Source organism: Melitaea cinxia, chromosome 27 (assembly GCF_905220565.1).
Source record: "Melitaea cinxia chromosome 27, ilMelCinx1.1, whole genome shotgun sequence".
Classification (NCBI taxonomy): domain Eukaryota; kingdom Metazoa; phylum Arthropoda; class Insecta; order Lepidoptera; family Nymphalidae; genus Melitaea; species Melitaea cinxia.
The window spans coordinates 2,818,314-2,832,240 of record NC_059420.1 but is presented as its reverse complement, the minus strand read 5'-3'; the positions used below and the strand labels follow the sequence as shown (position 1 = coordinate 2,832,240).

At 35.8% G+C, this 13,927-nt stretch overlaps 2 protein-coding genes across 2 annotated transcripts; one reads left to right on the top strand and one right to left on the bottom strand.

The window, feature by feature from the left end:
- Positions 1–2,140: 2,140 nt before the first annotated feature.
- On the bottom strand, positions 2,141–11,189 carry LOC123667114 (serine hydrolase-like protein). The gene is made up of 6 exons (XM_045601092.1): positions 11,118–11,189; positions 9,328–9,392; positions 6,401–6,670; positions 4,879–5,069; positions 3,559–3,656; positions 2,141–2,783 (listed from the first exon to the last, which is right to left on the bottom strand). Exons 2-6 carry the CDS (start codon positions 9,386–9,388, stop codon positions 2,498–2,500), a joined length of 906 nt encoding a protein of 301 aa, XP_045457048.1. The 5' UTR covers positions 9,389–9,392; positions 11,118–11,189; the 3' UTR covers positions 2,141–2,497.
- A 1,096-nt stretch (positions 11,190–12,285) lies between these two features.
- On the top strand, positions 12,286–13,707 carry LOC123667272. Its single transcript, XM_045601230.1, has one exon. It carries the CDS (start codon positions 12,286–12,288, stop codon positions 13,705–13,707), a length of 1,422 nt encoding a protein of 473 aa, XP_045457186.1.
- Positions 13,708–13,927: the final 220 nt, after the last annotated feature.

Below are 13,927 nucleotides of genomic sequence, written 5' to 3'. Positions count from 1 at the left end.
TAGAGTGTTATGCATGGCACGAAGGAGATGGTAACAGGGGTGTCAACGAAATAGCTACCTGTGTCTGGAAGTATTTAGACAAACTATCTAATAACGCAGTAGAACCTTTTCATGTAGTGTTTTACAGCGACAATTGCTGCGGACAGCAAAAAAATAAATTTATGATTTATATGTATCTGCTTGCATTGACTAAATTTTCTAAAATATTATCGATCACTCATAAATTTTTAATAAAGGGGCACAGTGCAAATGAAGGTGATAGTGCTCATTCATTGATCGAAAGAAGAATTAAAGCATCTTTAAAATATAATCCAATTTATTCACCAGATCAATACTATTACCTAATACGTTCTGCAAAAGTAAACGGAAAACCGTTCATTTTAAACGAATTGTCGCATGATTCTTTTTTTGATATTAAAACAGCGACTGATAAAATAAGTAAATCTTTGCCACCAAAAAATACTGTCAATGAACCTTTCAAAGTAACCGATATTAGGATAGTTAAAGTTTCTACTGAAAATAAAGACACAATTTTCTATAAGACTTCTTATTTTGATACGGATTTCAAAGAAATCAAATTGTTTTCTGGAACTCGTCGTAATAAACCGGACTTAAATAATATTAATTTTGAGCAACTATATGGAGAGAAAATAAAAATATCGGACCAAAAAAAAGGGCTTCATAAATTTAATTGAAAAAAATATTATACCTCAGTATTATCGAACTTTTTATGAAAATTTGTAAGATGTTTATTATTAGTATTAAACTTTATTATTTTGTGTACTTATTACATACGATTAAAATCTTAACGGTTCCTATAAAAGACTGTTCTATTTTTTTTAATTAAATTTTATTTTATTTTAGTTAGATACCTACCTACTTATTTTTTATAATAAGATAAATGATGCCAAATATTTTGTATTAATTTCTGTTACTCTCTAGTTACGAGTATGTTCATGTTTATTTTATTAACCGTGTACTGAGTTTATGTGATTAGGTATGTGACTAGATTTTAATCTAAATCCTATTTGATATTTTATTAGCAGGTTATTTTATTAAAGTGATTTTGTTTGGATTTTAGGAGGTTTTCTGAATGTTTTATATTCTTTTCATAGTTTAGTATTCGTTAATGTAGTGTAAGAATATTTAAGCTTATGATGTCCTTAGTCCGATTTTATTTTAGTACTGATAAGGATAACATACTACGCATTTATACTGTTTTTTTTTTTAAGTGATCTGCTTAGAATATAAGTGATTTTGTAAAATGTTGTCTTTTCTTTTCATAGATCAATGATATTCGCTATTGTGTATGAATATTAAGTATATGTAATGTTTCTGTGCACTGATTTTATGTGATTATGTGACTCGATTTTATTCTTAGTCCGATCTGATGTTATTTTAGTACTTATAAGCATATCATACAACGCATTTATACTGATTTTGTTAGTGATTTTGCTTAGAATTTAAGTGATTTTGTTAATTTTTTTTTGTTTTATTTTCATAGTCTGATATTCGTTATTGTAGTGTATTATTAATAATGTAAAGTATTCTGAATAAATACTTTTTTTTTAACTAAAATTTTGGTATTAATGTGTATTATCTCTACAAGGATTTTAAACTTTTTAGGAACAAGGTAGTATTTTAAATTTTTTGAATTCATAATTGAATAAATAGCAGAATTTCGATATAATAGTCAATAGTATTTAAATAGAAAATATATGAAACTAAGATTGTTAAAATAAAATATAAAATCATTGTGGAGCAGAAAATATTTAACTTTTTATATATGCAGAATTTTGAGTTAAAACTCTGTTTTACAAATATTTTATGTTCAAAAGGGTATTATTTCGCACCTTTTTGAATAATTTCAGTTTTTTCTCAAAACCTGAAAACTGGATAAAATAATAGAACTACAGATATACTGTCAAATAAATAGGCTAAAAAAGTATATAAGTTAGGTCAACCAAATATTATTAAAAGCTGAGATACGCCTCCTAGAAAGTTTAAAATTGATCTCCTGAAAAATCAGCGTTTTTGACATAATACCCTGTTCATTTAAGTAAGCGAAATATAACCAATCAAAAACCATAAAACCGGTCCCGCCGTTCTCGAGTTTTAAGTGTTCCGAAACACCAGACTGTTTCATGTGTTAATTTATTTTCATCAGTTAATTAAGCAAAGAGACTAAGATTATTCGAAATTTCATAACCATAAATGTCTCTAATATTTTATTACTTTTAATTTCCAGCTTCTTATTGCAGCCTGGTGAATTCAATTACACAGCCAGAATAAAAAGTTTTAATTTGTAACATAATCGATATAAATAAAAATGAATGGTACTAAGGGTATTTTAATAATTAAAAAAATACTGATAACTTTTGACAGAACGCAGTCTGTCCGGGCAGCTAGTTTTTAATAAACGCAGAACGATATGTATTATAATCGATAAAACACATTTATTTTTTTTAACATATTTTTTATTTTTTTGAAAAGACAACTACAATTTCGATTTACACTCCAATAAAAAATTCGAAATGTCATCGGCCATGCAGTCGGGGTTTTCAAGATGGACGTCGTGACCGCCCTCGACGATTTTGTATCTGTAATTTCCGTTCGGCCAAGCTTTTTCGTCCATTGCGAACGGTGTTTTTTTAAAATAATTATTCGTCTCTGTCGCAAAAATCGCTAGTGTAGGGGTGGCACTAGCTGTATACATTTCTTTCAAATAATTAGCTTTTACCGGCAGTTTGAAATCGCTTTTCATTCGTTGATCGTATGTGAATCTGTAAATTAATTGTAGTTCTATTAAAGCATCGTATTATATTAAGAAAGTATTTAACAGCTAAAATTCAGTCATACTAGGTTATATTAATACACTAGCGACCTCTGACCGACCATATTTTTACACGACAAGTAATCACCAACATATCATTATCGTAAGTATTATTCCGATCGGTTCAGTAGTTTTCGCAGTATAAGCGAACAAAAAACCGACTCCATTTATTAGTACAGACAAAGATGTCTGGGTTTAATAGCGTTATATTTCACGCAAGACTAAACTTAGAATTAGAATTTTGAATGAGCAACTGCGGAGTTTTTTTTTCCGATTCTTCTTGACAGAATCTACATTACGAATTAGTGGTAGCTAAATAATTAACGTAATTAATTTGACAAAGAGCATCATAATTATAATTTGTAAAGAGGCAACCCGGAAGTGCTTTTGAAGCCTAATAAAGATTTTTTTTTCCATTCTGATATCATGTAATATTTATATTGATTTGACATTAAATTTACAGAGTTTAACAGTTGATACCTCAAAAGCGTTGCGTGTTTAATACGTAGTTAGAGTTTTATATAAAACAAACTTTTCGTTCGTTAATTGATTCAGCCTGACATCCCACAGCTGGGCATAGGCCTCTTTCTCCATTTAGGAGACGGATCATATTCTATGTCACTGATATTAACGCCTTTATCTTATGAAATAGTTTTTAAAATCGGTGTGTTAGTTTTTTAGGTCATCCATCACAAAAAAATTAAAAGTGTAGTAATTTATATCACCTGTAGAGTCCATCTCCAGCTGGCTCCAAATATCTGTCCATTATATGCTCTATCGCCTCGTCCGATAACTTTTGAGCCTTTTGTATAATCTGTTTAGCCTTTAACATAAAATAAATAATAATATATTAAATTTATAATATACATAGGTAATAAACATAAATAAAAGAAATACGGAAATCTGTTTCTGTGACCCGGTAACAAACAATAAATACAAAAAAAAAACTTCTCCAATGTAGTGTTACGTGTAGTCACAGAAGACTGGCTGTCGCTGGTTCGATTCCCGCACGAGGCAGACGTTTGTAATGTTAGAAATCTTTGTTTCTATTTGGGGGTCAGTCGTTGTGGGTTTTCTCATAGTGTCGCGGAAAGTACATGATAAATATTTAAGTATATAATAATATTAAAATATGGGAACCAAAGGAAAGACTTGCTGCTAGTTAACATTTAATTCGGAACTGATTTACCTTCATCAAATATAATAATTTGATACAAACATATTTCGTAGTACCCGCACTAGTCGGTACTTATCTATATATATATATATATATCAGCACGTAAGGCTACACGCTCCACTACACTAGAGCAATTGTCAAAATCTAAATGTCAGAAAAAAAATCTTTAGAGAACAATTATGTGCACACGCTTCACACTAATCCGCCCTCAGTAGTTTTCTCCTGTGTAGGGAGTCCATGAAAGTACAAAATCCATAAACATAAACCCAGAAAATACAATTGTTTGCGCAAGTATTGGACATGTGATCGCTTGAGTAGCAGTTAGTGGCGTAGCGAGCTTACCTCGCCCGGCGCACAAAACCTTTTTAGCGACCTCCTACCATTCGAAAACCATATAATATATTTAGCAATTTTTTGTTTTACGGACCATTTGGCGCCCCTTTGTGAGTAGCGCCCGGGGCATGACGCCCCCTTGCCCCCCCCCCTCTCATTACACCACTGGTAGCAGTCGGTGCTGTGACCGTGGAGCCAACGCATCATGTTGTATTGTATTGGGCTCGGTTTTCTCATTTAGACGCAAAGGTGGTCCATTATGCGTGAAAAGTGGGCTGACTAGTTCAGCCAGCCCAGCTCCTTCCAGAAGCTCAGAAGCCTCCTGGGGCGTTCACAGGCTTCTCGGAGCGTCCTTATTTCCTTGAGGATGGTAGCCCGGTGTGCGGCCACTCCCTCGCATTCCAGGATTACGTGGGCGGCTGTTTCTTCAGCAGCCAGACAGCCCCTGCAAAGAGGGCTGTCTGTTGCATTCATGATGAATAGGTGGCGATTAAGTGCCATGTGGCCGGTAATCGTGTTAAACGCATCATGTTACCTGGTCATATTTATATTTCGGCGCAGATTCCTTCCCGCCAGTGTGTTTTGCGTAGCCTTTGTCCTCGTAATGACCTTCATAGGTTTCCTTGTACCAGTCGGACAAGTTATCAATAGTATGATACGCTGGTAGCGGGTCTAAATCTACTATTTTTGACATATATCCGGGATATATAATATTGAAGTGTTTACCTGTTGAGTACAAATGGTATTTAATTTTGGTTATCATATAAAGTTTCCAGGGAACCGTTTGTAGCAATGATACCTAAAAATGTGTTTTTCTCGGCTTTGTGCATTATTATATATATATATATATATATATATATATATATAATATATATATATATATATATATATATATATATATATATATATATATATATATATATATATAAATGTATATCACAGAAAATAATGCTACTCCTAAAATCTAATCTTCTATAACTGAGGTAGCGCACAGCAGGAAATTTCCTGCTCAAAATATGGAGCAGCCCGACTGGGGTAGTACCTCGACCTTACAGAAGATCACAGTGCAACAGTGTTGTGTACCTGTTGGTGAGTGAGGTGAACAGAACTCCTGTGGGGAATAAGGGATAGGTTGAAGATGCTTATAAGCTACGGTAATCGCTTATCACTGGGAATACTGGGGAGATTCAAGATAACGTTCGCAACGCGCTTGTAATGCTGCTAGCATAGCAAGCGTCCATCGCCTCTATGCGCCTGTATCTGCTTACTATCAGTATCAGACAAATTATACGCTAGTTGTAAACTTTTGTAATATTACAAAAAAAAAACTATAATTATCAGTGCTGTGGCTAATGAATATAGTCACCCCCTCTCTTTCCGTGACTATCGTAAAAGGCGACTAAGGAATAACGCAGTTCCACTACCACGGATGGCGGGATAACCATCCAACTGCTGGCTTTACACAGGCCGAAGACGTGCAGTAGCGTCCGTCACCAACCCGCCTGCCCACCGTAGAGACTATAGGCAACACACATGAGTTCACGCCATTTTTGGCGCGAACTTGGGGAGGCCTAGGTCCAGCAGTGGATAGGCTGAAGTGATGATGGTGATAATTAGCACTTAGGACTTTACGTGATTGTTATTTTTTAGCGACGTTGCAGACGCCAAGGTCACAGGCGACTCAATACATAATATAATGATCAGAGACAAAATATCAGGACTTTCAAAATCATAGTCCCGGTATGTCCCATAAATAAGGGTTAATAGTGGCTGTGGAAAATTCATCATCATCATCATTCCAGCCTATTGAAGTCCACTGCTGGAAATAGGCCTCCACAAGTTCGCGCCAAAAATGCGTGAACTCATGTGTGTTGCCCATAGTCACCACGCTGGGCAGGCGGGTTGGTGACCGCAGGGCTGGCCTTGTCGCACCGTGGTAGTGGAACCTTGTTATCCCTTAGTCGCCTCTTACGGCACCCACGGGAAGAGAGGGGGTGGCTATATTCTTTGGTGCCGTAGCCACACAGGTGGAGAATTAAATAACTATAATTATTTACCTACAAGTGTTCCAAGCGAATGCGCTATGTAGACAAATTGTTTCCATTTATAATACTCAACTATCTTCTTTATTGTAGGAATCAAATCATAAATGGTATACCTCAACCCCTTGGGCAAATGATCAGACAACCCGTTACCAGGAAAATCGAAGGCTACATAGAAGAAACTTGACGGTAGTTTCAGAACTAGGGGACGAAAACTAGAACAGGGTACTATGCGACCAGGGGCGAGTAGCACTGGTGGATTTGACGGCTCGCCCCATGTTATACCTGAAAACAATTATGTCGTTATTACACTTTTGAAAGGTGACAAACATATATGGCAATCATTTTTCATTTTTATGGAAAAAATCGAAATCAATTAAAATGATTTTTTTTTATACTTTTTTTATTTTAATTTTTTATTGCACTTAAAAAAACAAGTATAAATCATATTTACAAAAAAAGTTGGCAAGTATATCTCTTTTAATGAAACAACTTTTTTCGGATTTTATCGCGGTTTATTATTAACTTTTGATTCCCGACGTTTCGGATACTTTACAGCAACCAGCAAAGTATATCTCTATAAAAGATCTCTACCAGTCTACCCATGGTGGTGAGAATTGATGTTACCGCGGGGCACAGTAGTGCAAGAGTGATAAATAATTATATTTGTTTTTATTAACTAATTATCATCATCATAATTATCATTCCAGCCTATTGCAGTCCACTGCTGGACACAGGCCTCCACAAGTTCGCCCCAAAAATGCTTGAACTCATGTGTTTTGCCCAGTCATCACGCTGGGCAGGCGGGTTGGTGACCGCAGGGCTGGCTTTGTCGCACCGAAGACGCTGCTGCCCGTCTTTGGCCTGTGTGTTTCAAAGCCAGCGGTTAGATGGCTATTCCGCCACAGGTCGGCTTCTTAAGTTCCAAGATGTTAGTGGAACCTTGTTATCCCTTAGTCGCCTCTTACGACACCCACGGGAAGAGCGAACTAATTATAGTTACAGTGAAACTACCACCAATTCACAATGTAGATCCTCCAGAGGAGAATCCGCGAGAAACTTCCCAGTTACTCTTTACAAAAAAAATAATTTTTTTAATAAAAACTACAGTCGTGGGTTCAATTTCCTCTCGCGGCGGATATCAATGTATGCTCTGCTTTTAACCGTAACTTAAAGAGTTTATCTTACTTACTCTTACTTACATCAACAAATAAGTATCATATTATTTGTATCTACGTGTGTATACATTATTATGTATGTGTGCATTTATATATTGTATAATTATGCATTTATTATATATTATATTTTTATTCTCAATGTTTAGATTGTACACGCTAATTTTGCGACTGTTTTATAATTTTTCTGTGGCAGGACTACTGGAAGAGATTCCATCATGGGATAAGTAGTGCCTTTGTACCAGCATTGTTTCCCATTGCTATCCTAGTGTACATGAATTGTTAAATAAATAAGACTTTTTTGATAAAGAATACGTTTTTATATTAAGACATTGGAACTACTTTAATATAAGATGTATCAAAAGTTTTATATTTCTGCTTCGTTCAAAATATACTGGAATACGTTTGTAGGGGGCCCCACTATATTATGTACACATTGTAGACATGTGTGACAGGATTGAAACCCTACAGATATTTTTTTAAATTCTGACCTTCTAAGCTTACAGAATTTGTCCCATCTATATTTATTTATTTATTCAAGGCTCGTCAATGGAAGGTACACAGCTATCTAGCGTATATATACGTACATTTTGTTAAAATGTTCGTGTACCCGCAATTACAGATGGGCACGGCATATACAATTACAAATTCGGCATTTCAACCTAGTTCTCGCGTTTGCCGCTAGATGACTCTGTATCGATCGTATCGTATTTTATTTTTTATCGTCTAGGTTGCACTCTTTAAATTCCCATACAAAATAATCTTCACGTATAAACGCGTATCAATGAATAAAACTCGCACTAGGCACTCTGTTCTACTTAAGAACTAAGACGTCACTAAAGAATTTAGTAATAACAGAAATATTCAAAACAAGCACCTAAATATTTATGCAACTACCCGCACGAGTACACACACACCTACACGAACACACATTTACATACACTCACATCTAATTACAATGGATAAGATTGAACGCACCCGTTTACTTGTTTAACATAATGCTAATAAACTAACGAGCTATGTATTTCATAATAATTAAGTTGTTCATACCAGTGTGATCCTATTTCGGCCATATCAATACATATAATAAAAATGTAACTGATCGCTGTCTGTACATGGAAGATATATGAGAAAAAATATCATTGGGACAATGGGACCTTTATCAACGCAAATGCACCCAAAACAATGACTGTTAGAATTTTTGTCTGTTTGTCCGTGCGTTTGTGCACGCTAATATCAGAAACGGCTTATCCGATTTAGATGGGGTTTTAATTAATATATTGTGGTAAGTTTCACTTAACATTAAGTGTTTGTTTCATGTCAATCGGTTGATAAATAAAAAAGTTATGCCAATTTAAAGAATCACGTTGAACATGTAAATACCCAAATGACGGTGTTTATAATCGAAAATAAACCAAAAGATATATCCAAAAAATGCTGACCAAAGTCACTATTCCACTTATCTGTAACATACTATTGTATCACAACGCTATTGGATTGCCAAATAAAAAAAAAATAAACCGTTGATTTCGGTTATCATGTCAACATACACATGATTCGCGGAAATGTATGTATGCGCATAACTTTAGAATGCCTGTATCAAATCGGACAATTCTTTATTTGGGTTCATTTTTATAGAGGTCTATATTACAGTAAATAAAAAAAAATGATATATTTACAAGAAATAAATAATAATAAAATAGGCGGCACGAAATTCGCCAGGTCATCTACTATATAATATATAGAATAATATATAGAAGGAGGTACCTGATATATTACCCCAGGGTGCTTTTATCGTAACAGCCTTCTCCATTTGCTTTAGAGACATATTCCTGAAAATGAGAATAACTTTATAAGCTGATAAGAAATAAAACTTTGTATATTTGTTGATAATAATAATAAAAAAATATATTTGTTGCAGACTTAAATAGAGATAAACATAATTGTATTGTGTGTTTGTGTGTCTGTTTCTTTGTTAAGAGATCAAACAGACTAAAATATGGAATTTTGACTTCGTTTGCAGAGGCAGGTCTCGAATTAAAATCTAGGTTTTTATATTATAAATGAAGGATATTTTTAAAAATAACGGACATTTTTTCTGAAATTTTTGCGCATATTTAATACTTAATTAAATTATTTCATCGCTAAAATCAAAAATATTAATAGTAAAACTATCTTTTGATTTTTTTTTATAAAAAATTTTGAAAGCATTTTTGCATTTTCACATAAAAAAAAATTAAGTTAAACTTTTTTTTAACATTTATACTGTGTGTAAATTATATTATATTATTCAGTGTAATACAGCTTGTAAATTATGTGAATTTTCTTTACGAGGCTACTCTAATTTGTATGTCATTGGTCTTTTGTGCGCCATTTTGTAATATAAGTACATAGATAGACATACGAGTAGACACCAAAGGCGGGCAGCAGTGTCTTCTGTGCGACAATGCCAGCCCTGCTGTCACCAACCTGTCTGTCGGTGTGGTGACTATCGGCAAAACAAATGAGTTCGCGCCATTTCTGGCGCGAACTTGGAGAGGCCTATGTCCAGCTGTAGACTGTGATAGGCTAAAGTGAGTGAGTGAGATAATATATTTTTTTGTACATTTTAAACCCATATTAACGTTGCTTTTCAAATAATTATGTTTAATATATTTATTTATTAAAATTAACATATTTATTTATTTATTTATTAAAATTAACATATTTATTTATTTATTTATTAAAATTAACATATTTATTTATTTATTTATAAAATACACTAGCTTACTTGAATAGCATATCTTTCAATTATCAACATTGCATGGTACAATGGACGGGTGCCATAAGGCTATTTCGCCCTTGCTTTCAGACAATTCAGACATTTAAATGAGAATTGAAAAATTTTAAAAAATTCTTGCTTATTTATCATTAGCCCAAATATACATTCAAGGAACTTAAGGGAATATACAATTTAAATACCAAATGAAAGAATGAATAAATATGGTTTAAAGTAAAAATGTTAAATAACTGTTTTTAGTCTAATTTTATAACAGAAATACAAGTATATCTTACTTTACAACGAATTATAACTATTATATTATATTAATATATAAAAAATATGATATATTAAGTTGGTATATGTAACTACTCCTTTATATAAAAAATAAAATATACTTATTTATAAATACTACATTGTCTATGGCAAATATATATACTTACATTATCTGTGTGCTATTATAATTTTATAAATTAAAATATTCCATAGCTTTGTTTTAGGTTATTAAGAACGTCAAACTTTACTAAAACTTTTCTATAAAATAATTTTACTTTAAATATATAAACCAAAACCATTTCATATAAAAATTTATACAAATTAAGTACGAAAAAAAGTGTGCTTTAGACCACACGACGACACGACTAAGTAAAACTTACGAAACGTCATTATTTTGTTATTTTCACAAACTCATATCTCCCTTTCAACTTCCGTTCGCCTCGCCCGATCACACTTTTCGTAACGCTCTCGTCACGCTGGTGAATACCAGCTTACGTAAGTTTTACTTCAAAAATAAACGTACCTGTAGTTTCAAGAAACTATTCACGATAATATTCACAATAATGAAAATAAATTGAACTTTGTACCTACTATAAAATATTTTTGACAACGTCAATATTGATAAAGTTTCTCTTTATTTGACGTTGTTATCAAATACGTGATAACGCGACAACAGTCGTCTCGTCTTTAATAGTTTTGTTTAATTTAAATACATAATGGATTCATTTATCTTATCCGTTAAATCCCATTTTCAATTAATGAATTGTATTTTCCTTATTAACTTCGCATATACATATTAATAGTCGAAATCACAGTGTGTTTACTTTTCGTAATAAAAACTTTTTTATTATTTTTCTCTATCAAATTAAATATCTGTGGAAATTATATAATAATTTTTAAACGTAATAAAAGATTATGTCACGATTATAAAACAAAATATTATCAGCTATGTCGAGATAAAATATCAACGTATATTACCTCGATTTTTATCTTTTGATAAAGGATAACAGTCGAAAAATATTTTAGGTATATTATATTTGTATTAAAAATCGATTCGCAATAGCACAATTTGTTTTGTAATATCTCCTTTGTTGTAAAGAAAAATATAAAAACTTTTAATAATAAAAAATTTTTGGGGACTGAGTCGCCCTTGTCCGAAGGTGTATACCCCGTTGTGAAACCCTACACGTGGTCCCTGGGTAGTGCTAATAAGGTGACATACTGGTGGTAGGCTCTGGCCGACGGCTCGCGACCACCCACTGAACAAAGTCGTACCGTCAAGCGGTTTCGTGTTTCGGTACGTTGATAGGTGTAGCCGACTGAGAATTTGGGTCGAAAAAGTTGCTCCGCGCGAATTGGCCAGTCTGACTAGCACTGATGCCGCTGCGCTGTGGTGATTGGTTCTGGCACGGTGCACCGCTGGCCGACCGCAGGTAGTTGGGGGCCCAATTAATGTGCCAGCCACACACGAAAGGCTGCCCCGCCAACTGTCGAAAAATCCCGGGATGCGCCATCGTGCCGGTTGGCGACCGGATGAGAGGGCCCGGTGGACATCTCCGGGGGGGCTCGGGCGTCCCCGCAGTCTCCAGTCCAATCCCCTTTTCCATTGCAGTGATTCGGTGAAAGTCTGAGGGTTAGTAGTGTGGAGCCTCGATTCACTGCCTTCTTCTCACCTTCCTTCACTCGCCATTATGAATAAGAGTAACGGTAAAAACAAGACAGCACAGCGGTTGCACTCCCTCTCACTCTCAGTGCACCTCTCTAACATTCGAGGTTTGCACTCCAATCTCGCTGCAGTCCACCACCATCTTGAGACTGAGAAACCGGCTCTACTGTTCCTCTCGGAGACGCAGATTGGCAGCCCGTCTGACACAGCATACTTGTGTTACCCGGGTTATACCTTGGAGCATAATTTTAAACCAAACGCGGGTGTTTGCTTATATGCCCGCGACGACATATGCTGCCGGCGTCTTCGTAATCTTGAAGATCCCAGCTTCTCTAATTTATGGGTTTTGGTGGACACAGGAGTGGAGAAAATTCTTTATGTCTGTGTTTACCGTTCGCACAGCGGAGATCTGGAGACAACCAGGCTTATTCAACACCTTAGTGAGGCGGCTGATGCGGCTCAGCACCGGTATCCTACTGCTCAATTGGTAATGCTGGGGGACTTTAACGCCCACCACCAAGAGTGGCTATTCCCATACCAGCACACTGACCACGCTGGTAGAGAGATTCGCAATCTCGCTTTAGCGCTCAATCTCACCCAGCTGGTCCGGGAAGTAACTAGGGTACCCGATGTTGACTCGCATACTGCCAACTGTTTGGACCTTTTCCTGACAACAGATCCTGACCGCTATTCGGTTTCGGTCTCATCGCCTTTAGGCAGCTCCGAACACTGTCTGGTGAAGTCCATATCCGTCCATTCACCGCCCTTACCCTGCCCCAAAGGCACCCGTAGAATATGGCGATACAAGTCAGCAACCTGGGATGAGATGCATTCTTTCTTTGCATTGTACCCATGGCGACAGATTTGCTTCTCCTCTGATGATCCCTCATCTTGTGCGAATGCTGTGGCTGATGTTCTGCGTCAGGGAATGGAGTATTACATACCATTCACTGACGCATCAGCATCCGTGGCAGCTCGACCCTGGTTTAATTCTGACTGTTCTCGTGCTGAAGCAGAAAAGAACGCTGCTTATTTGGCCTGGGTCGACGCTCGTAACCGCAAGACAACAGACGTGGGTCAGAGGAAGAAAGCCTATAACAGAGCCGCTAAGTTCTACAAGAAGGCTCTGCGGAAGGCTCGATCTGACCACATTGGCAGAATTGGGACTAGACTTGCGTCATACCCACCTGGTAGTAAAGCCTTTTGGTCCCTGGCTAAATCGGTCGAATCGAACTTCTGTCGCCGGATTGTCGGATCACTAGCCCACACCTCTGAGAAGAAGGCAAACTTGTTTGAAAATCTCTTTGCGGAATCCTCGCGTCTTGATTTAGGCAGCACCACACCTCCAACTTCTTCGATTCGATGCGAGACGTCTATGTCTGAAGTCCGAATCCGTCAAAAAGAGGTCCTTAAAACCTTGCGCAATCTGGACGTAAATAAAGCTTAGTGGTCCTGACGGAATACCTGCCATAGTACTCAAAACTTGTGCGCCTGAGTTGTCTCCAATCCTGACGCGTCTGTTTCGTCTCTCTCTAGTGACAGGACAAGTGCCGAAAGCCTGGAAGCAAGCTAACGTGCAGCCTGTGCCCAAAAAGGGCAGTCGAGCTGACCCTGTCAATTACAGACTTATTTCCATAACGTCCATACTCTGTAAGAGTATGGAACGT

What these genes read in the sequence shown, in the direction of transcription:
- LOC123667272 (XM_045601230.1), top strand. Translation starts at nt 12,286, where the DNA reads ATGAATAAGAGTAACGGTAAAAACAAGACAGCACAGCGGTTGCACTCC.
- LOC123667114 (XM_045601092.1), bottom strand. Translation starts at nt 9,388, where the DNA reads ATGTCTCTAAAGCAAATGGAGAAGGCTGTTACGATAAAAGCACCCTGG. An exon ending in TTCGCTTGGAACACTTGTAG is followed by an intron (nt 5,070 to 6,400) that starts GTAAATAATTAT and finishes TGTACTCAACAG; the next exon opens with GTAAACACTTCAATATTATA. An exon ending in GCTGGAGATGGACTCTACAG is followed by an intron (nt 2,784 to 3,558) that starts GTGATATAAATT and finishes ATTAATTTACAG; the next exon opens with ATTCACATACGATCAACGAA.